The sequence below is a fragment of the Folsomia candida genome, unplaced genomic scaffold (assembly GCF_002217175.1).
Source record: "Folsomia candida strain VU population unplaced genomic scaffold, ASM221717v1 Fcan01_Sc002, whole genome shotgun sequence".
Taxonomy (NCBI): Eukaryota; Metazoa; Arthropoda; class Collembola; order Entomobryomorpha; family Isotomidae; genus Folsomia; species Folsomia candida.
In genome coordinates, this window is record NW_019091194.1 from 4563374 (window position 1) to 4587140 (window position 23767).

General features: G+C 36.7%; 2 protein-coding genes across 3 annotated transcripts; one reads left to right on the forward strand and one right to left on the reverse strand.

Annotated features, from left to right (window-relative positions):
• Positions 1 to 3766: 3766 nt before the first annotated feature.
• LOC110845207 lies at positions 3767 to 14837 on the forward strand. The gene is made up of 11 exons (XM_022091576.2): positions 3767 to 4310; positions 8461 to 8696; positions 10487 to 10614; positions 10687 to 11003; positions 11076 to 11470; positions 11558 to 11625; positions 11707 to 13383; positions 13455 to 13534; positions 13615 to 13691; positions 13765 to 13919; positions 13988 to 14837. Exons 2-11 carry the CDS (start codon positions 8468 to 8470, stop codon positions 14033 to 14035), a joined length of 3174 nt encoding a protein of 1057 aa, XP_021947268.1. The 5' UTR covers positions 3767 to 4310; positions 8461 to 8467; the 3' UTR covers positions 14036 to 14837.
• Positions 14838 to 14840: 3 nt separating this feature from the next.
• Positions 14841 to 23651, reverse strand: LOC110845205 (meiosis regulator and mRNA stability factor 1). 2 transcript variants are annotated; one of them, XM_035847272.1, is made up of 27 exons: positions 23456 to 23651; positions 23227 to 23376; positions 23037 to 23137; positions 22519 to 22973; positions 22323 to 22448; positions 22047 to 22252; positions 21819 to 21964; positions 21547 to 21739; positions 20499 to 20868; positions 20325 to 20408; positions 20058 to 20220; positions 19881 to 19979; positions 19584 to 19796; positions 19242 to 19483; positions 18974 to 19161; positions 18714 to 18880; positions 18528 to 18640; positions 18300 to 18446; positions 17900 to 18190; positions 17382 to 17618; positions 17135 to 17314; positions 16769 to 17050; positions 16598 to 16659; positions 16070 to 16523; positions 15869 to 16000; positions 15685 to 15787; positions 14841 to 15592 (listed from the first exon to the last, which is right to left on the reverse strand). In XM_035847272.1, exons 3-27 carry the CDS (start codon positions 23125 to 23127, stop codon positions 15504 to 15506), a joined length of 4833 nt encoding a protein of 1610 aa, XP_035703165.1. In that variant the 5' UTR covers positions 23128 to 23137; positions 23227 to 23376; positions 23456 to 23651; the 3' UTR covers positions 14841 to 15503. The 2 variants fall into 2 exon arrangements, with proteins under 2 accessions (XP_035703165.1, XP_021947266.2); XM_022091574.2 differs by having other exon boundaries at positions 19551 to 19796.
• Positions 23652 to 23767: the final 116 nt, after the last annotated feature.

Below are 23767 nucleotides of genomic sequence, written 5' to 3' on the forward strand. Positions count from 1 at the left end.
ATTAAACGCCAAACAATTATATCATGTTTTTGTCACCACTCGGTCATCCGAAATGCATATCCTGATTCTTCTTCTTTTTAACATTTTAAAGGTTTCTTCGACCTCCAAAATGTAGATCATCATTCATTTACCTTCCTGTAACCTGTTATTGAAAGTAGGGATGCAGTCGCCAGAACAGAACACTGAGGAATTTAAAACATATTATTTATCAGGTTGAGTTTGGTAAAGTCATGTTTCACTCCTTTTTGAGAAGATAGGTCAACTCGCTTACTTAACAGAGAATAACCCACGCCACGCCACGCCATGAAGAAGACCAAGCAAAGCAGCGAAAACCAGACACCAGAACCGAATAATAATGTGGCTGAGCTGCGGCATTTTTCTGCGAACGTGGGCAAAGTAAAGCAAACTTGATTCTTTTGATATGTTTTTATTCAAGAAGAAGAGGTCTTAATTCGCTTCTTTCTTTCTTTCTTCATGCGTTATTATTATCTCAAATCTTCACCGAAGCAGAGCTGAACTGAAAGACTTAATAGTTTAACTTAATAGTGTCAGTTTGCTTGCTTATATGTAGACGTGCACATAATAATGATAATAAAAGTGTGTAAATGGGAAAAGTCTAGTCAAAAGGACCTACACACACGGGTTTACATTACAGTACAGAGTTACATATCAATGAAATAATAATGTTGATGTAACATAATATAAAATGTGGTACAGCCGTATTTATTATTGTTATTTGGTGCGGTAAGTAATATGTAAGTATCTACCAGAGTGCATTTGACCTAGTGAATATCTTCCTTTTAGCCAAATAGTGTTTAAATGTTGTCAACTTGTGTTATTATTGACAGTTTTATGTCTGATTCGTCATACGGTACACATGCTGGTAAATAAATATGTACATGCAAATCTAGGTGTTGATGAGTAACACTGCTAATCTCTAAATAATTCTGCTAATTCAATTCGTTCACGAGACCCGTTAATAAAGAAAGACTAAGCCACATCATCAATTTCATGGTGGTCCATCGTCACATCGAGCCAAAATTACGGTCAATTTTGCATGCACATAAAAATACTTGTAGCATGCCGTCGTCCTTTGATAATTATTACGTTACATATTTAGATTTAAATAAGCTGTTAATTATTCGACTTAATTCCGACGTGTTGATTTGATTTAGATTTTCTGCCGGAATCTGCAACAAAGTTCTTTCCACGGCATAAAAATGTGATCCTAAATCGAACTAAGGAACAGAAATTGATGCCGATTTGATGATGCGCTACAAGAAGATTGTCATGCCATGCTTAAAAAAAGCTCAATCACAGCAAATGATGATGACAAATGTGCATAGTAATGCAAAAAATACAAAACAAAATAATGATTTTGGGTTATCAGGAACTGTATAAATGTTACTTGATCAAACTCAATATACATAATACATATTTATCCCAATTTCTCGCATCTTGCTCCGTCATGATTTATTTCGCATTAGCTAACAATACGATTAAGAATAGGATATTAAGTATCACATAATGTGATACTTATTGTATCACCACAATAGCTCAAGATGATCTATAATTTAATGCAGAATGCAATCATCACGCAATTATTCAACCATCCAAATACATAACTTGGAACTAATTACATTCGGAGCTTGCAGATCCCTGGGGACAAGAAGACTACGCATCAAGAAACCTATCCAAGAAATATATTAACTCGTTGTGGTGTAGTTTTACAACAATACATCCATCGTAATATGCAGGTATCACGTTTTAAGGGTTTGGTCTTTACACAACTGAACCATTGCATTGACCATTATTAAAGTTACTACTACTTATTTACCCCGTATTTCCAACCAACCATCCATAACATCATATAGCAAAATATCTCTGTATTCACGTCCCATTGGTTTCGTTCCAAGTCCGACCGACACTCCAACAACAACCTGAATTGAAGGTAATAACGGGATTCTTTGGATGGATGGAAGTGAAGAAAACTCATCTTCGTATCTTTGACTGAATATGAGACCGGTGATGAATTTTAAATGCTGTAATTGTTGTAATTCCTCTTCTTGTAGTGAAATATTCTCCCCGTGTAATTGGGAAAGGCTTCAGGAATTTTATTACAAATGCTTTACGTGGATGATATCGCAAAGTATCTAAGTACTTATTAAGCGATAGACACATCAAAAATGACATCGTGAATTGTAACCAGACCGTAATCTTTAATCGTACATTCATAGTTTGTTTATACAAACACGATACATTGGTGTGGTCACATTTTTTGACGGATTCTATTAAATTAATACAGTCGGATCCAAGAATTGGGAGAAATGATGATTCAGCCAGCTAGTCGTATTTCAAAGGTCAAGCTGTACACAAAACCTGTACGACTAACCAACCGGTCTTTGTATTTCTTGTAACTGCATATGACACAACGTTACAGAAATTTGCGCTGACTTACATTTCACAGAATTCGATAAGCAATGAGGATAATTTCGAAAGATAAAATGATTAACAGATTTTTTTAAAAACCTTTTTATTTTTAAATCAAACTCTTTTCAAATTAATTTCTACCGATTGATAATCTTCAATAGGAGAAAAATTTGGAATCTGGCTCAGCCACAGATTGAATAGAGCAATCACAAGTGCACCGAAATGTGATGCAATGTACTTAATAAGGCCATAAAGAGATCCCGTTATACTGTAAGACAAAAATAAAACATTTCTTCAAGTGGAGTGGATGCGAAGTAAATAAATGTATGGAAGAAGATCTAATGTGCCATCTTGAAATTGCATTCACATTCCATTTATTTATTGTGGTGGGTGATGTGCAGCAGTTACTTAAAATTGTCGTCGTGCCGTAAAATTAATTCGACATCCGTCCTCGATCCATGCACATTAGAGGAAGAATACGGGAGCATTTTAGTTTTTTTTGTCTCATCCGACCAAGATTAAATTGGTATCGGACTTCGGATACGTGGAGGACTATCCCAAAATCAGGCGGATACATGCTATACAGTATTTTTCATCATTCATTTCAATTCAATTTACCTTTATTCAAGTGTTAGTCACATTCAGTCGATTTTTCATTTCGACCACCAAACAGAGGCTATAAATAAATGTGCCAATGATGACAAAGGACATCCACATATACAAATACTATGAATTGTCAGGGACAATTTGTCACCTAATGTTCTCATTTTAAATAACTGCATTAAAATACCGCTAAGAATTGATATTCGTTCATGTATGTATGCACTTAGGTTGTAATATGTGATCATAATAATAATAAATGCGGTCAGACGACGAAGAATGTCAACTTTCACAGACGACATACACCTTTGAACGGATTTTATTACATAGTTATTTCCACTTAAAATGAGAATAGCTTCACATCCGGTGGAGGCAATTTGAAACAGTAATCAATAAATGTATTGGTATCGGATGTTCAACCGACACTAGCTTCACAGATAAAACATGATACGGCAACATATCAAAACCGAAAAATGCATTGCATCACCGTTGCAGTTCGATTACTCTAGACTTATTTATTTAGAACATTGCACATGGAATGGAAGGTTCTCAATTTACTTACATTTCAAGGAATTAGAATTAACAATTGAAATTCCAATTCACATACGTCAGTGAAGAAAGGCTGATATTTTTCTCATGCTAAAAGCAAGTATCATCATCCATCCAAGTTTTACCTTACCTGTGCTAAAATGCAACCAACGCAATTTACCTTTTACCTTACTTGCTCTACGTGCAGGTTGAGTTTTTCGTTGGCAGTAGTCGATTTGCTCTCGTCTCGAAGTGGTAGTTCCACTCTAAAAGTACCGACAACAAAGTAGTAGTTGGCACTGCTTGGTTTTATGATAACATAAAAATTTACCGAAAATTTCGAATCGCTTTATTTTTAAAATTTTAAAAATATTACGAGTTACATAAATCAGATTTTTGGGAAGAAATCTGCCGTCTCATTCCGTTTAAGAAATTAAGCCACGAAATCTTCCCAAGTTTCCTTTCCACTATAATTTTCATCACGGAAGAAATATTTTGGAAGAAGGTTCCCATCCCACCTGCCCTTTTTGAACCATTTTCTTCACTTTGTTGGTGTTGTTCCTTGGATTTGGATTCAGTTCTGGGTTGTGGTTTGAGACTTGAACACTTGTTAAATTGTGAGTTCTGAGAGACTCTTGTGGAATCGTGTCTCACTTTGTTCCTTGTTTTGGAAACTTTTGTGAATTTTCATTGATTGACATGAATGTGAATTAATTTGCTACTGAAATCGAGAAATAAAATCTATCCAGAAGGTAATTACACTAATTTGTATTTAATTCACTTAATTGACAATATTAAAGGCATTTTGTGGTATTAAATATGCTTGCTCAGATCAAGAATATAATGAGACATATGCGTGCATTAGATTTCAAATCACTGATTGAAATACACTTTCCTTTCATGAAAGACAATTTAGTTAAATGTTTGACTTGTGTGTACATACATAATGTGCCACATTTAGAAAGACTTTAATCTCATAATTGGCAATTATGCCTAGGAAAATGCCGGTAGACTACTTTGATAATTCAGCTATGAAATGGGATGCGCTTATTATTCTCAACTTGATATTTACTCAAGAGTAAAAGCCGTCTGAAAATGACCTGGTTATTTAAATGTTAATCAAGCAAGGCTGCATTTTCACATGCGATGATAAATACAAAGAATTGAAATTATTTCCACTTGATTCATTGCTAAAATTAGCGTCTACTTATATAAATGCATCCATTTTGATGGTCGTATATTATTTTTGGGCCACTTGAGTCGCGAGAAATCTATAAATAGAAAATTTTTTGTAAAAAAGCAAATAATTTTTAAAAATAATTGTGCACCTGACAAAAAAAATATTTTTTTCGGTGTGTACCTCATAAACAATTAAAATATGAATCTCTTCTACCAAATTTATCTAATTTCCTTCAAGCGGATGTAAATATGTATCAAGTAGTAAACAACATGTGATAAATAATAGGTATTTGATGAACATACGCACACATCACACCGCAATAATAAGTTAAGAAACCAGGTTAAAATCCTCTGGCAGAGAAATTTAATCGAACAATAATAACTTTAGCAAAAGATGAGACGAAACAAGAAATACTTGTATTCCGTCAGAAAAGTAACAGTAGTTTATCACTTTTGCGTTATGATGATATAGACAAGTTTGTTGGTCACATCGTCTCACAACTCCTGCATACGTTTCTCTGTATGAACATGCATGCAGATAATCTTTGGTTTAGTTTAATCATCATCGCTTCTGCACCTCGAAACTCTAATTTGCTTGTGGTCATCAGCAAGATTTGGCAGGCCAATAAATAAATTACTCGTTTCTATCGAATATCCATCTACTGATAAGTGTAGGAAATGATCCTCAATGTGTGTTGATCCTGCGAAATCTATAATCACCAATACATAACTCATGATATCCGTGTGCATATCGGTTCACGACTTGCAAAAATCTTATTAAAATTATTTTACGAATCTGAAAACGAAAATCGTGTACGTAATTTGCAGTTCTTTTACACACAAATGGGGCATATTTTTGAAGAAAGTACAAAAACAGTCATTATTTCCTATGATACATTTTGTGCGTAAGTGTGGATTTTCATTCATAGAAAGGAACCAAGCATTACTCTCTTTTCGTCATGACCAATTCGTCGTGAACCGTGTAAAAACCACGTAAACCATTGTACACGAAGAAGGGGTTTGAATATTTATGACAGAATTAACACACAAAAATAGCACATCTTTTCCTTTTCTTCTGTTGAGTACAAAAAAATGAATTGTGTTTTTGTGAGGAACTCGGTTGAAAAGGGCATTCATTTCAATTCCACGAGAAGTCTGTGTACATAGCGAACTGGCAAATTCAACAGTCCAACAATTGTTTCTAGGTCAAATACAAACCGTTGATGAGTGTGGTGGTGTGGAATTGAAGCCGAAACTGAAACGGATGATAGTGCATCAGTTAGAAAGGATTTATGCTAATAAGCTGCTTTCATATATAGGATTTCGTCCTATGTTTGCAGTCATTTTACTTTTGCTTTACTGCCAATGCATCATTCTGAAGGATGACTTTGAGTGAGACGTGGTTAATCAGTTTGTCAATGTTTGGTGCATGCATGCGTTATTATTTGTTTTTCTTTGTTGGGTGAAGATTGATTATTTCTTGACATTTGTGCATGTGAAAACAATGCAGGCCAAAAAGTAGCCACATATTGACTAGTCATTGAATTCCTCCTTCATCCTCACGAGGATGGTTTCATAAGTAGAGAAAAAATGTTTAAAAATAGTTGCAACGGTTTAAAACAAGGAAAAACAAGATGATAAATACGTAAGGGGCATGATAAGTGGGATGTATCCGGTATCCGTCATCCATCTTGTAAGTAGTTATTCTTGTAGGGTGACCAGCATCGATACGAGACGATGGTAATAATGAGGATGTGCGTATAACTGTACAGGCAGAGAGATACGATTCCGACGACGCCATACATACACTAATGTGTATGTGACAGGTGCCAAAAAATTGCAAAGTCTTGTAGCTTGCTGCAAATAAATGTGTGAATGTATGTAGGGTTTTGATTGTGGAATTTTGAATGTGTCCGAATTCTTTGACGATGACGACGAAGACGTTGTTGTATCAGTATTGTTGTCCGCCGACGCTCCTTCTTGTTGTGTACTTAATGTTCAACACATTCTTCACATACAGCATTATTTCCTTGACAGTGACACTTAAGCAAAATGTTTGCAGGCAGTAGGTGTAGCTGCACATTAGTACACAATGACCCAAAGGAAGGTCCACCAAGCTGAATTATTGCAGTTTAAATTATGCTAAATTCTTAGTAATAAGTAAATACTGCATACTACTTTTTCAGTTGCAGACTTTAATTCAGTGCATAGAATAACTAATAACTGGTAGACATGTATATTTGCATCCATTTTTGGTCTTTTACTCCTTCAAAGTACTATAATTAAGTGCCAAAATGGCATCGAATTTTTTGACATGGTTTGAAAAAGTGCTAATGATGACAGCTAAATGAAGTGATGTGTTATGTTCATTAGTCACACTTACAATCAGCTCATCACAATAACTTGGTTTTGAGGAGACAAATTATAATCCTCGCTTTTAGAATTTGGTGTCATCAGGGCAGCAAGCGAGTGCCAACTCATCATCAACAGCGGTCATCATTATATTCATCATTATTGTACACAATTTTTACAATTTCCTACTAAATTGAGAATCGTGGGAAAATATGTGTACATTCGACACCAGCCATCGGACGAAAATGATCTAGATATTTTTGTAAAAATATAATTTCCTAGAATTTCAGGGTCAGACTTTAGTTATGGTTTGTCATTTATTCATCATTCTGAAAATAGATCATCAATCTTACACCGATTGATTTGCCATCATTAAAGTACTGCTTGGAATTTGAAATGCAGCAGAGCAGTCGTGATCTCCTGGCAGAAATCAGATTTCGGAAATTCTCACACTCATTCCGTCCATTCTGCTTAATCAACATGCATCACCACCACCACTAATCCAATGCACCGACCTAAATCCAATTTTAGCATGACGACTCCTTTTCGATAACAATTCATTCATTTATCTAATTCTACCCAGTAAAAGACCACGACACAATTCCACGTCCACCACTTAATAAAAAGTGGTCCTTTCTTATCATCTGTTACGAGAATAAACAATGGAGTTGGCACGATTGTTTGTGATCCTCTCCATGGAATAGGCAAAAAGTAAGAGAAAACTATTGTCATTTCATTGATGACAATACTTAAACTTCTCCCAACTTGGTGAAGTGGCATGGTAGAAAAGAACGCCTTGTTTAATGCAGTCCATTTATTTCATGAAATTCGCACACAAAATTCAGGGAAGTATTACATTTAAGTGTTACGGGGGGTTTCGACTAATTAAAGGTTATTTAACGAGATTAAGAGTAACTATGTACATGCACTTGTTAGTTGTGGATTGCGCATTGTTACGGTGTGAGAATCAGTGAACAGCACTACTTACATGCTACCACTTAACTTATTTATATTGCAAGTATTACAAGTGGAAAAGACCCGTTATGCGATAATCTCAGTTTATTTCCATTTCATTGCGTCTTTTTCTACTACTTCTTCTTATTCATTAAGAAATGAAATGGAGGAAAAAGTTTGCTCAACAGTTGGCTTACTGAACTACTTCTGGCTACTGCACATGCATGCATCGAGTCAATTGTGGGAGATAAGTGCATGGGAGATTTTGTACGTATTATTTGTTACCCACTTGATAATGAAATGAAAAATTGCGTAAATAAGAAATATTTATGCAAATATGTGCGAATACCTGTCAGGATGTAAATATTTGGTCAGAGAAAATTCTCATCGCTAAATTTTACATGATTAATATTACAGAAACCTTATGAAAATGCGGAAGAAAACGAGTAATCGCAACAGCATGATGGAGAATGCGGCACTATTTTTCGTCATTGTTTTGATCAGCGCTAGCGTCGAAAGTTTGTCGACCCAGACGACCCCCGCGACCCCGGCCGTGGTCACGACGCCTAATTTGGAGACTTGCCAGTGTGGAGTTTTCCTCCTAGGAACGCAACCATTAGTATTCTCGGCGGATGCAAAACCCATCCTTTCAGGTGAGTCCAACAATTTCGCAAAGTTATTAAATAACAAAAGTGAAATAGAAATCAAACGCAACTTATTTGGAACATTAATATTCCACCCGAGTCCCAAAATAGAGAAGAAGAAATTTCTCGAATTTAGGCCACCATACTTAAACGAGTTAACAATATATTCTAACCAGCTAGTTGGTAGACAATTACGTGAAATTTTCCATAAAATGAACCTTTTGTGCAGCGTTTGGATAAAGGCTCTCATCGTTACCTCCTTATTTTTCATTTGTGACGGTGTTTGTCTATTTATTGTCACCCTACTCACCTGCATTTTACTTTTGGGTTGTTGTTGACGGGTTGTTGTAATTGTAAATTGAGAAGGATTGAGGAGAGGAGCCCTTAAGATTATTATTACTAACCTAGAACACGCAGCATTTCCGTACTTACATACGTACAGATTTTACACACCTTCTCACCTGTGTACTACATATGTACATACAGTGAATATTTTCTCTGGATTGGAATCATTAGATGCATGGGGTCTCAAAAAGAAAGGGTTAATTTTGTGGGGTTGATTCGTTTTGGTTTCTGGTACATACGTAGATAAAATACAAGGTAAATACCACTTGGAATTTCGATCTGGTGGGGATAAAAAACATAAAACGAGAGAAAAAGTGTAATCTGAAGCACAAAAGGATAGGGGTTGAACGTCTTGTTTTATAGAATCGCTTAAAAATAAGAAATACTTGTGATATGTACGTGATGAGACTACATTTTCATAGTTCTTCATCCTTCTCGATCTCTTTTTCAAACGAAGATGAAAGTTATCATTTATCATGGAAATAAGACACCTTTCCTACTCCCCAGCGTTTGTAAAGCGTTGTGTGAGGAGCTTTTTTTAATGGGAAAGACCTTGAAACTGAAGTATCTCAACTAAAAATAATCATTGTTGAAGGCATCCCACACAGCGAAGGTGAACGAACCGGCTGCATTGTTCCCTTAGATTTGAAATGCTTAAAAAATGGAAAAAAAATTCTTGGAAAAGGGAATTTTGAAATTGAAATAGATTTGAAGGAGTCTGAAAGACTGAATTTTCTTGCACGGGTTATTTACCACATGCTCTTTCAGGATGAATTTGAGACCTTGAAGGGTTCATTCCCCTAGGAAGTGTTGAGAACGATAAGAACCATTTTAAGGGAACCATACTACTTAATTCCAGTTGGCTGATGGTCTTGGTTTCCTGGATAAAGTGGATGGTTGGGTTATTGAAAAGGTACAAAAATAACAAAAGATCAGGTGTAAAAATACGGTAAACTTCTGCAGATAATGATGATCAATGATCAGGTTTGTATTAGGAAAGGTACGGATTGCATGCAACGCAAAAGTCCCGTAAGAAGACCTACAAGCCTAGTCCCTTAGTTTGCAGGCTAACTTTAGCTACCGTAGATGATGAGATTATGTACACTGCACGATCCTTTCATGACACAACCTGCACTATTCTTGGAAAAGGTCACAGATATGTAGCACAGAAATGGTCAGAGACAAAAGACGTTCAACGGTGGTCCAGCCAGGGTAATAAGGAAGTGAAGATGAGCATTACAAAAGATTTGAGTCTGCCAAATGGAAGATGAACCGTTTCCCTGTAAAAATACACTTTCAACTTTTCTTCACAAAATGAGATGAGTTGAAACGAAAGGGTACTTGCTTAGATCGGGCATTGACCTGAAGCCAAAGGGTACTCTAAAAACGTCCCTGAAATAATAGCGTGGAATTTCCAGAGATTTTGATTCGTTTCAATGTTATGATTTTTCCAGGAATGCCCGTCCCTGCTAACTGTTCTGCGAGAGATGACAAACTTCAATGCGCCTCAATTTGTAGACAACTTATTGAAACAATGTCGCAATCAAATGAAGATTCTCCACTCGTACAGACCGTAGTGTTGGTAAGTTGGATATGCAAAAAAAAGATGTTATGACACTTATGCATTCGTTTTATGCAAGTTTTACTTTACAAGGCTGCAACGAGGACGTTAGCTTGTCAAAGGTTTAACGAGTCGGACCGTGTACCACTTCCGAGAACAATTGATGCTTCTCAATCTCACGTTGCAAAATTGGATGGGTCTACAAACCAGTGGAAATTCATGGTCGGGCCTGCAGCCAGGTCAGATATCAATAATGAAGCGGAGGATGACGAAGAAGAAGATAACACGATTGGCAGACTGACCCAACCAAAGTATCTCGGAGGATTTTACCGATTTTGCGATGAACACTGGATTTACGCCGGCGTTAGTCTACATGAACCTCTGTGTTGTTTGCAACATTTACCAAAAAAGTTGGTTTTACTTTATTACATATTTAGTACAATTATTTATTGACTCAATTTCCCTTCAATGTTTTTCTCTAGATGTCCACCATCAAAATCTCAAGCAAGAAACGGTCGTCGTCCACGCCTAATTATTCGACGCTGTAAGAATGACGACTGTTCTTCAGAGGAGGACGGAGATTTCCAAACTTTAGACTTAATTACCGAGAAACCATCCTCAACCACGACGACAAAAGCGCCCCCCACTACGCAAGCCGTTCCAAATTCCGATGAGGAAACTGAATTTCCAGACCATCATGAACAGAGTGATGATGCAAATGCTACATCGTCCGAGATGGATACCATTAATCCGTTCGATGATACTAATAACCCTCCTGTAAAGAATAGGAAACCCTTGAACAGCACTGCGGTTGCAGAGGCGTTTAAATTTCTCACCTCTCTCATGGATAGCATTGGATACGGGGATGTAGTTCAAGGTATTATTTATTTTTAAGAGTAATTAATTAATTAGCATTTATTTGACCACTTTGGTTATTATTAACGCATTATTAATAATGATTTAGGGATTACTTCTGTGTTACCTGCATCGACTGCGGCTGAGCTAATTGATCGTGTCGATGTTGGTGGATGGGTAAGCCGAGTCTTAATTAACAGATTTCCGACTAATATTCAATTCAATTCCTAATTAATCAATGAAATTATTTTCTTTTAGGTGAGCAATTATCAGGATCGGTACATGACCTGGCCTCGAGAATTTAGCATGGGCTACTGCTACTTGGAGTATAGCTTGTTCAACATGGCCAACGAAGGATTTTCCGCCACAGCAAATAATCTAATGAACAGATTGTTCAAAAATCAACGTTCGGGATCATCCTCCGGTGGTCCGTCCAACATGAATCTGTTGAACACACTTGGTTTACCTCCGCATCATCAACCGCTCGGAGAACTTTTGCCTGGAGGTTCATCTGGAACTCCAATCTATTCAAATAACGTGAACAACGTCAACAATTATATTTCTCCAATGGCTCCACAACTTCAGGACAATGGCGTTCCCTATGGCGCCTACGGACATCCAGGTATGCCTGGAAATAGGAGAGTTCGAAGAGGTGTCACTGTTTCTAGGAGTTACTCAGGGGTGGGAGAGACCACCGGAAGTGATCCCAGCAGACCTACAGGAATTCGAAGAATTGTGAGGAAGAAGGTCGTCCCTCGAGCAAGGAATGCTCCATCGTCAACTTTGCTCAACTCTTCAGTTTCACCTCAACTGGTGATCACTGACCCCACAACGACCACCACGACCACTTCTACAACAACGACTGAAATTCCAGAAATCATTCTAGGAAATAGAACAGTATCATTCATTCCCAGCTCTTTTGTCCCATCTGAACCTTTGATTCCGCAACAACATTCGTACAACCCCCACAATTCTCAGCCCCAACAGCAGCAACCCGTTTCTCTCACAAATCCACACTACTATCAGAATCAGTACTATCAATATGAAGTACCCCAACACCAATTCCCTACTCCAAATCAACATACGCAACAGGGTTACATCCAGCGAAGCCATCAAGCTCAACAACCGCAAAATCCTAGCCTTGTAGAGTTTGCAAGACCGCGTCGCAATCCAAATGCTCAACCCGATAACCACCACGGTGGAAACTACCAAAGTCACTATCAAAACCAACCAATGGGTCCTCCACCACTTCCAAGATCTCGACAAGCACAACCTCAACAACAACAACAGCAAAATGCTAATAAAAAGGAAGGACCTTCTGCCGGAAATTTGATGAATATTGCAAACATGTTGATGCAAACTGCAATGGCTGGAAATAATAACAATAATGGCGACCAAGTATCCAATATTATGCAAAATGCGATCCCTCTCGTCTCCTCTGTAGCGACGAATCCTGCCATTCAAAATATGGTATCCAGCCTGGTCACAAGTTTTTTGACCCCACCACAAAAACCAAGCCCTCCTCCACCAACTTCTAAACCACCGACGACAACACCAGCCTCTCAAAACCTGGATGATAGTTATGAACTTAGCGACGACTCTCAGGAAGATGCTCGTCCCGTGAAACCAGTGAAGCAGGAACCCGAGTCCAATGAGATTGACAACAATTCTATCACATCCTCGTCATCCAGCAATACCAATGCCAAACCCACAAGTCCACCCCCAGAAACGAGTGGTGGTGGAGATGGAGGTGGTATGCTTCCCAACCTGTTGTCTCAAATGGTGTCCACTTATGTCAAATACTTGCTGGGTGCTGGGGGCGGAGGTCCTCCACCAACAACAAAACCTTCTGGAATCAATAACAGACAACCGCTCGCTGGGTCAAGCAAACCTTCATCTTCCGAACCAAAGGATATTGTGGAAATGATTTGTAATGTGAGTGTAAAATCAAATTTATATTTCAATCTCAAGTTAAATTGATGATTGTATACTTATTTTATACTCAGGTCGCCAAGCCGTTCTTTATGTCATATTTCGGAGTAGTGCCAGACGATCCAGGTTTTGGAAAGTTGAGGATCAATCGAAAGTAAGCATTCACTCAAATTCGAAATATTTAGACTTGCAAATTATTCTTTAACCGATAATTCTAATTTGATATCTTTCCAGTGGACATAGACATCGCTCAGACAAGGATGGCCATTCATTCTCAGCCAATGACATTCTAACCAACGATCCTGACCCAGGCATGTTTCCTTCAATTGTAAAAAAATATCCTCAGTCATAATTAATATTGAACTTCTAACCAATTATTTTCAGGTACTGGAATAAGTGACGTGTTCTTTGGGTCTGCAAACATTCCTGAGACGGGAAATGGCGTTATTGATTTTGGCAACCGCGTCGTGTATGCATTCCATTCCGCCAACGATGCACAACATGGTCTCTACTGTTTCAAACAATATTCAGTTAACAAGGTTTGTGACTACTTTAAATAATGATATCTGGTAGGATGTAAATTAAGAAAAATATTCTTATTTTATAGGTGTGGGACTACTTCAAATTGGGCGTTAGAGCAGTGTTTAAGAAATAATATACTACATTATGGAATGGACACTATTTCTTTAAACTCACAATCTTAGGATGACACCGACTGAAATCGTACAATACATTTTTAGGGATATTTAGAAATAGTGCAGTTACGGTTGTGATACAAGAATGACCAATTATGGACCAATTATTAGGAGATAAATCAACCTTATCTTTCGCATCAGATAAAAAGTGGGCAAGGAATGAGATTAAATGACGAGACTACCTAAATACACTAATAACTGGACAGCTTGTAAAGTAGAGAGCACATGTTTGTTGTACTGTACATTATTCTAGTCAGGATTTTGCATGCAAAGTACCGGAAGTACCATAAAGTGGTCATAGGTCATTGGGGTGGGACAACACTGAAGCTTTCGTCACGCAATATGAAACAACAGCCAGTTTCAGCATGATTATGATGCACTAACTAATAATCAATCATTCATAATAACACTTTTGGGATCACGTGGGGGTTTAGTAAACTAATCATTCATTCATAAACTACTACTAAATAATAATAATGACAATTGAATTGGACGTGCCAACTATCTGTATATAATTTGAAGACTATTTAAGACAATTTACTTTTTTACTCACTACTTTGACAAGAAAACCTGTACAAATCAGCTTTTTGTTGTAATATGGTCGACATTATTTAAATGTTATGCATGTTGTATTATCGGTATTATTATTTTATGGAATATGTGAATATTTATTTATTTATTGTATGCAATCGTATTCTTTACTTTGTTAGTTGTTTTGTTGCTTTGTTGAGTTGTACAATAATAAAAACGTAAAAAACGCAATCATCAGTTACAACTATACTTTATTTACTACAGAACACTGGATAAAGCTTTAATCCCAAACACCACAAACATTAAGTAATGAACCAAAACTATGTGACAATCTATATATTGGACTAGTATATTTGGCGAGAACTAGTCAATCGTTTGTACTATTTTTGTAGTGCATAGTACCATACTTGTTGTCTATATTTTTTCAGTATCATCATCACCCACGGAGAAAATTATTATAATAATTTATACCGTGAGGCTTTTTCGTAAATCAATTCTATATGAAAGATTACTTACTCATTTCCACCAGAACATTGTATATGTATCAGCTATGAAAACTCTTAGCTGTGATTGATATAGCATCAAATTAAATTAAGAGTTTTAAAATTATGACAAATACTACTATCTATTTCGAGTCTACCCTATTCACTACACATCTCCCCTCCTACGAAGTATTATCAAACACATCCGTCATCTTAAATCAGAAATTGTAAAGTTTCAAAATAATATATTTATATGGTGCAATGCATGTTCTGCATTAATTGAAATACTGTTGGATGTAATAATCAAAACACAAAATCCTGAGAATATGAAAGTATTTAAATACCAAGTATGATATATATGGGAATGTGTTAGAAACTCATTCCATTAAAGGTACATACTATTCATTCAAGTTTTTTAAGCGTCATTTCTTCCATCCATTCCTAGTCCGAGCCCCAGGCGTTCCATTCCATGTCTGAGACGAGTTTGTTGCTGAATTTGTTCCGCTACATAATTAATTCGCAAATCCAATTAATATAATTGTCTCAACAAATAGTCTCTAATTAACAAATAGTATTTCAAATATTGGCGAACGTACAGTAGCCATATTCAGCCCCATTAGTTTGTGCTGGCATCCGTTGATCATAACATGTTGATGTCATGGCTGGGCTCCAGGCGCCGTTGAATGAAAAAGTTGGGACCTACATTGATATTACAATACGAATTGTGCATACAATTCAAAGATATATACGGTAGGTCAATTAGTGGAAATTGGCAATTACCATTATATTCGCCTGATTTGTTGGAGGAGTATTTGGTGGGTATACAATTGGGTGATAAGTCCAGACGACTGGAGGAGACACGGGAGGTGATCCTGGGCTCAAGGACTCTCCATGCATCCACATGTCATAGATCTGCATATTGGTAAGCCATTCAATTGTTAAAAATGGAGTTAAGCAAGTAATTAAAGCTGGTAAACTTACAGGAGGACTGAGCTGTGGAGCTCGGTCAAAAGTAAATACATCAGGCCCTCCTTGTTGCCCCCGTGGTATAAATGCAGGCGATGAAAGATATAGTGGAGGTGGGGGCTGAGCACGAGATCGCTTAGGAGACTCTGACCATTGTCCAGAAGAATCCATCTTCAAGTGATTATTGTATGACCTGAATTGATCCACCGAGTGACATCGGCTGTTATTATGGTTAACATTATTTCTATTCTGATCCTTAAAGCCTGAGGAGGAGTCAATGTTCCGTGGTCGAGAGCTCCTAGGCGTTTCATGGTAGGAAGGTGACGCTAACGCAGAAGTATCCAAGCCACGGACACAAACTTTTTTGGATCGGTGCTTTCCAACTACCTGGACAACATCAGGTATTGCTTGCAGTAAGGCGACAATAGACGGGTATCCCATCCGTGCAGGGCGCAGTGGTCGTCCATGCCTATAAAAACCAAAACACAATTGTAATGTGTGTGTTTTGTTTGATAAGTGTGTAAACACATCAGTAAAACGTACTTTTGTAAATAAGCAGCATCCACATTAGAAACAACAAGACTGCCACCCGCAGCTTCCAGAATCTATTAATAATAAATTACTACTATCAATATTATGTTATAATTGAATATTTCTTAATTCATTTGGTATCTAATTTTGTGGAGGACAATGGAAAATAAAAATAATTATTACCTCCAACATTTCAATCGCAAAAATGCGAATGGGGGCTAATTCAATAGTTGTTTTATCATCAAGGGTGGAAGCAGCACCAGGCTCAGAAAGTATTAGCATGTGGTTCAACTGTTTTTTAATTGTTTCTAATTCCAGGGGAGTATTATACGTATCGTTGAATCGTTTCAAGAAATGTTCCAACTCCATTTTGTACCCTGGAGATTCTTCCAAAATTAAAACAACATCTTGCATCAAGCACCGAACCTTATTCTGATCCACAGGTGTCACAATTCCATTATCCAACTGTATTGACAATAATTAAATTGTATTACTGAAACTGGTATATATATATAATAAATAAAATAGCAAATAAGATCTCTGTTTAACCTTTATGAATGATGACAACTTGTTTAAAACAAGATCTTCAATACTTTTCGCATCACACATTTCCGGTCGAAGGTGAAATCCAAGCTCATCAATGAACAGCTCATCCAACTCGGTTAACAAAACTTGTTTACCAGCATCAGTATGCGTCTGGAGCAAGTTTCTTAGCTGCTCACCCACAACCTGTATCATTATTGTTCAAATTTGTAAGTGGTTATCAACACAACATTAATATTGTAAGTTGAATTACCTTTACTTGTTCCTGAGGTACAAGTCGTACCATTTTATCATCAACAGTAAAGTCGGAGGATGGCCCTGGTGGAGCGACGCAGACTACTGTGTCTGCAATTGCTTCAAATAATTCTGCAAGTTTCGAAAACCCGTAGTCCGACACGCGACACTGTTTCCCAAAGTGATGGTGATATGCAGGGATGAACTTGGAAAATGGCATCTCATATCGTATTGAATGTCGGAATAATTCAACAACCTTGATTGAATTATTGAATATCACATATTATGAAACACACAAAGAATAAACAACAGAAAAATATAAAGCTACACAAAATTAATATATTTTGAAATCGTGCAGAGTATTTTATAGAAAGTGAAACACATCATCCAGTAGACGAGGATTAGGTTTAGTTTATTTCAAGAGTGGTGTAAATATGTTGTTAGTTAGTCAATAATTTAGTGTACAATTAATTAGTCACAGTTGGGTATTGAGAGAGAAGAGTCATCAGAGAAGAGTTTGTCATTCGAAATGTTTACCTCGGAAGCAAAAATTCTTGTACGATGGATTTCCTGTGGGGTTTGCTCTCGTTTTGGAACGGCCAGCATTTGATTTCCTCCTTCATCTTTCACCAATGCGACCAAAGTCGAGTTTTCCACCAATTCGGTAATCAGATCGGAAAAGTAGCAGAGACCATAGTCCTCTGGAAGAAACTGACGATTCGGAAACACTTGACTAAATCCTTGGGGAAACTCATCCGTTTTGATTTGCTTCTTGACTCCACCGTGCGCCTTGAGAACACGCAATAAATCTGTGGCAAATCGTTTCATCTAGAAGAGACACACCCCACAAATTATAAAAACATTTCAGTTATGTATGCAATCTAATCTTGCTTGTAATATAAATCGTTGCAATCACACAGCCTAAAGTAGGACATACCTGGGCCTTATGAGATAATGAAAGAATGCGGTTTTGGCCAGCTCCCATAATTTGAATAACGTGAGGAATGGTTTGCAAAAGCGAATTGAGGTTAAAATGCCCGTAATCAGCAACACGGCATTGTCTCCCAAAATGGTGATGGTATGCCTGCAAAATTCGAAACAAAAAATTCTTGAAAACAATTCAACTACGTCATTAAAGTAAAGCAAATATTGCTGAAAAACATGCCGGAATGAGCTTGGAGAATGCCAGAGAACATCTTGGAAAAGTTTTCAACAGGTCCACCATTTCTCTCCCAAATTGAGCAAGTTGAGTAGCAAGTGGTTGAGTTAAATTTCCAACTGATTGTAAAATAATGAAATTTTAAACATCTCTCTCATGTATAAAATATTTGAAAAATATAATCTTATTCACCTGGGTCAATGTGATTTTTATCACAGAACTGAATGCGTTTCATGCCACTATCTGCCATACTTATCTCAACACCGTGGACACAACCGAGAAGGTGCTCCAATGGTACGCCCGATCCAGTTTCCACAATCTCCATTTTTTCATATTCTGCCTCGTAACAGTCCAGGAAACTAGAAATGGTGTAGTAGATTTATTAGTAACAAATTCATTATTCGAGTGCATTTAGGTGGTATTTAAAATTAAATTAATACATCTATTTTTACCTAATCAAAGGCAGGGTCCCATTATGTGAAGCTAATAATGCATTAACCCGAACTGTCAATTGTTTGAGTTCAATCATCACATTTGGTAGCAGAATATCCGCTTCTTTTTCAGCCCAACCAGTTCGGAATTTGCTAGACTCTGTCGATTTTGGCGGATGCATTGAGCAATACAATGAAACATTTTTGTCCTGCAACATAGAATGTCGTTGTTAGTATTAGAAAGTTGATTACAAAAAATTGTCCATTCACGTTTGAATACTTGACTTACTTTTGCTTTCCAATCATGGGACAATGATATAGTTCTTCCGACGTTATAAGTATTTGCATTCTGACCAGTTTCAGATATTGCGACAACCTCCCTCAAACGGTACAAATCAGATGCAGAAACAGAACGACGATATCGTTTTTCGAACATTTCCCTGAATTTAAACAGTGGCAAGGACGAACCAGGAACATCTTGCAGGAGTGATGCTACTTCCTTCTTTAATGTTTCTGGATCAATGTTTGTTCCTGCAACCGAACGAATTATTAGGCACCATTATTTTTAACATTATAAATGATTTATCTGTTGACTAACCTTGATCAAATGAAATGAAAATTCTTTTTGAACCTATTTTCCTCCGATGGAACTGAGCCACGGCAAAGTGACCTTCGTCCTTATTGTTGACACGCACAACCGCACTGACAGCACCGTCCTGACTGATGTAAACCCAAATTCCTTTTACGGTTACGTGTTCCGCAAAAACGTTCATCAAAGTTTGACGAATGACTTTCCAGTCTCCCAAGCTCCCATCAATGTTGGTTACGTGAAGATCGAATGTTTCTGAAACAAAGTAATTATAAAGATTAGTTATAAATACTTATTGTTATTAAGTATAATTCTACGTAATTAACAATGACTGGTTACCGGCGTCTTGTGGTTTTCCTCTCATGGTAGAATTGGAAGGAGAATTTTTTAATTGAAATGATGAGTCTGGAGTACCCAGCAAGCTAGAACCAGCTAAGGCTACAAGATACAGAATGCAACTGATGATGATTCTCCCCACTAAATCAAATGTATACATATAATAATGGAAAAACTTACGCTGCAAATTTTCTATTCCATTCAAATTTGATGTAAAGTTGGTATTTGAAGAATCTGAAGGAGCAAATGGGATTGAGAAAAGTCGAGGGATCACAGTCACCAAACCATTGTTCTCTTGGTTCATTAAAGGAATGTTGTCTGCACTCTGATCGTGTGTGCAGTCCTATATTACATATTATTTAAATTATATATGCATATGCAAATATGTTTTCCACCACCACGGTGAATCATTCTAAATTGTATTAATGAATATAGAAACAAACGTACGGAATTTACAGTCTGCTGTAACGATGGACGAATCGAGTTGTTTAAGGGCGTCGACGAATGAATAGGAACAATTTTAGCACTTTTCTATATGTATGAAACAAATAATTAGCATTATTGATTGTGATGTTGATCGATAATAAATTAATTGCGGCAAGTGATAAGATGGTTTCTTACCGTGTGTCGTTGTTTGTTCGGAGAATCTTCTTTAGACTGAAATACTGATGGTGACAATGAATTTGAAGCAGTATTCACAGCAGGGGAAAGGTTAAACGACGGAAATTGATTCGATATTGGGACCATGTTATAGCTACGAGCAGCAACAGGGGTTGATGGAGAGAGATACGTTTCAGACCGATTATTCCTCCATGTTGGCTTCCAGGATGGTGGGTTCGAACCTTGAGTAAGTTCGCGAACTCTAGGATTCCGTAATGTTGAAGAATTCTCAGCCACTCCAGAGTCTGGATTGTGGAATTCCATTTGAGAAGAATAAATCACGCGAATTTTAGAGCCCAGAACGTCTTCGCCGTTCATTCGCTTCGTTGCTCTATAAGAAAACAAGACATATAAACTGAAGGTAGATAAATAACTTGTTTCCTGACATGAATTGCAACAAACCCCTACCCATAAAACGATAAGAAGTTTCCAACTGATTAAATTTTGATGTTTGAAATATCAAAACCTTTCACAGGAAGAAGTAAAAGTAAAAATTAAAAATTAAATTAGGAAACTCTATTAGATTTCTTTAAACTTTTAAAGAACATGGATAAAAATTATATTCCACTTCCTTCTCCCGTCCAAAGTCCTACATGACTAAAAGAAAGACTAAAATATTAAAACTAAAACGTTAAGGAAGCTGGTTCTTCTTATTCTTCATCCTCTTTAGAATGGTACTGATAAGACGTACATAAATGAGAATCAGTACTTGTAAAATATAAATATGAATATTCCGATCCTTTTAAAGTAAAAGAAACGATTTGCATATCCATTTCTTGGATGAATGTAGACTAATCAGAATATTTGAAATGCTTGGAATACCTAGCATGCTTATCACGTTTCTTATCACGGTATGTAAAAGAATCTCATACATACATGCATACGACGATACGCGAGCCATTCAATCCAATCTGGGCAATCTCATAATCCTACTTGCTACCTCGCTACTTGAGCATTATTTTTGTAATATTTCTTGGTTTGTGTGTTCAAATTATATTAATTTACATACCTCAATGCTGCTTCTTTGTTTGGAAAACGAAGAAGTGCAAACTTTCCTTGCAACGTAATTACTTTTCCACCTGCATTCTCACTGAGATGTTTCAGTCGATTTTTGATGGCAGCCTGTGTCTTTGAATTTGAATACGGGAGGTCCATGACCAACACGTCCATTGCATTTAAACCACCTTTCAAAGGAATGCTTGCTGAAACACGAATAATATTCATTCAAATCAATAAACATAAAAGTCAGCTAGAATAAATGGCAAAAATACGTATGCATACCTTGCTGTGCATTAAAGCTGTCTCGATGAGATGGACGAGGAGGTAGATTTCCAAGCATTTCATGAAAACTATAATGCTCGTGAGCACACAAGAGCAATGCATCTGGTGTATGTTTGTTCCCAAGAAGAATGACATAAAGTTTCTTTCTATATTTTAATAAACGTATAAGACAAATAAGCTCAATACTCTATGTAATGAACAAAAATGCTAAGATATAAGGATACCTACCTGTGTCTGAGATCTGATAAATCGCCCGAAAAATTGATATCGCCAGAAATGAGTATAACTGTTGCTGGAAAAGGACTAGAAACACACGAGTAACGGCCTGAATAAATATCAGAAAATCGTCTCATTGCTTGACGTAATTTCTCATCCGCTGCGTTTTTCGAATTTCCTGACACATGAACTACGGTAACTTGAGCATCATTTAACTCCTGCGGAACGATGCTTATTATTATATGTGATAGAGACTGGCATAAATAAATTTGTAACTTTATTGGTCACCTGAATAATTCCAGGAGATTCTTTTCTAATATCACATACGCATATAAATTCAGCTTCCAAATGACCTGGGAAAAAACGATCGCGAATACGTTGCACAGCTACCAGCGCACTTCTTCCTTTAGGGATCTGTGATTTTAGAATTATTGAACAAGGTGCCAAAAAGTCAAAGATAAAATTAGTCTGGCTATATAATTACCGAGCAATTTTCAATATCCCAAAAAACTCCAATTGGAGGGAGTTGTCCCTTGATTCCAGAACTTATGTGGCATGAATTTTGAAATAATGTGCACATATCTTCACTACTAGCAGGAGTTACTGGCTTTGCAGAACAGCATGGGAAATTGATTGCATAATTAGAATTGGAAGCCGTTGATTGAATAGGACTACATCTTGGTTGGCCTAACATGTTGAATCCATTGCTTCCAAAATATTTCTCTAAATTCACCATTTTTTGAACACCATTAAGTGATTTGTCCACCTTTTGTGCATTTAATTTCCCAACAGGATGGCCGTGTTTTGACGTTAAAAAATTACTAGGGTCAAAACTTGTAAGCTTGAAATTGGATCCCAACAATTCATTGTATATTGCTATTGCTGAGTCGTCTGGTAAAGGCCAAGGCAGTTCGTCATCCCTTTCTTCAATGTGTTTTTCTATTTAATTAACACAAATTCAGCAACACTTTCTCCAACAGTAAATAATTAATATCTATGTACCAGAGTTCTTTCGAAGTTTTCTTTTTGAAGCCTTAGTTTTTGCCTTTTTTGATTTTGCTGAAGTCAGGAATGTCACACTGGCGTTGTTCATTGTTATTAGACTGAAAAACCAATTTAATAATTTGATGAATTTAAAACTTCGTTCTCCTGCAAATTAATCGATATACAAATCAGGAATTAAGCAACTTACTCTGCGCTCTGTTGATCCTTATCTCAATAATTAAAATTAATCAAAACAAAATAATATTGTCTGGCGTGTGTGCGACTTCTATCATGTGTGTATTTCGTTAAATTTAAACTAATCGTCATTTATATTTCTCCCCCAGAAATGTCATCTTACCTAGGAATAAAGTTAAAAGTAACATCTCAGACCAATTATTGCTTGAAAAATGTAGTAATTTTGCATTTTAATTACTTACCTCGTCTCCTGATTGTGCAAATAAATTTGATTAATTTTGAAACTGAGTTTGGTCATTACATAAATTCCGTGCAGAATCACGGCGTCTATTCATAGCAAGAAGTCAAAAAACTAAAAATTTGGACGCCACATAATTGGCCTGTGGCCAATACAATTAAAAGTTTAAAACGTAACTAAATACAATTAACAAATTGGAGTGCACATTTTATTCGTGTTGTTGTTTTTGTTCTATGAACTTGGCGGATTGTATCCAGCGAAACATGGTTTAATTTAAGACTGCTGGTTCAGTCGAGTAATTCATACGTCGATTTAT

Bases quoted from the DNA above. Each gene is read 5' to 3' on its own strand.
- LOC110845207 (XM_022091576.2), top strand. From the start codon at position 8,468: ATGAAAATGCGGAAGAAAACGAGTAATCGCAACAGCATGATGGAGAAT. The intron at 10,615-10,686 runs GTAAGTTGGATA...TTACTTTACAAG, and splicing joins TCGTACAGACCGTAGTGTTG to GCTGCAACGAGGACGTTAGC. The intron at 13,920-13,987 runs GTTTGTGACTAC...CTTATTTTATAG, and splicing joins AACAATATTCAGTTAACAAG to GTGTGGGACTACTTCAAATT.
- LOC110845205 (XM_022091574.2), bottom strand. From the start codon at position 23,127: ATGAACAACGCCAGTGTGACATTCCTGACTTCAGCAAAATCAAAAAAG. The intron at 22,449-22,518 runs GTAATTATATAG...CTAAAATCACAG, and splicing joins GGGATATTGAAAATTGCTCG to ATCCCTAAAGGAAGAAGTGC. The intron at 19,797-19,880 runs GTAACCAGTCAT...ACTTTGTTTCAG, and splicing joins AGGAAAACCACAAGACGCCG to AAACATTCGATCTTCACGTA.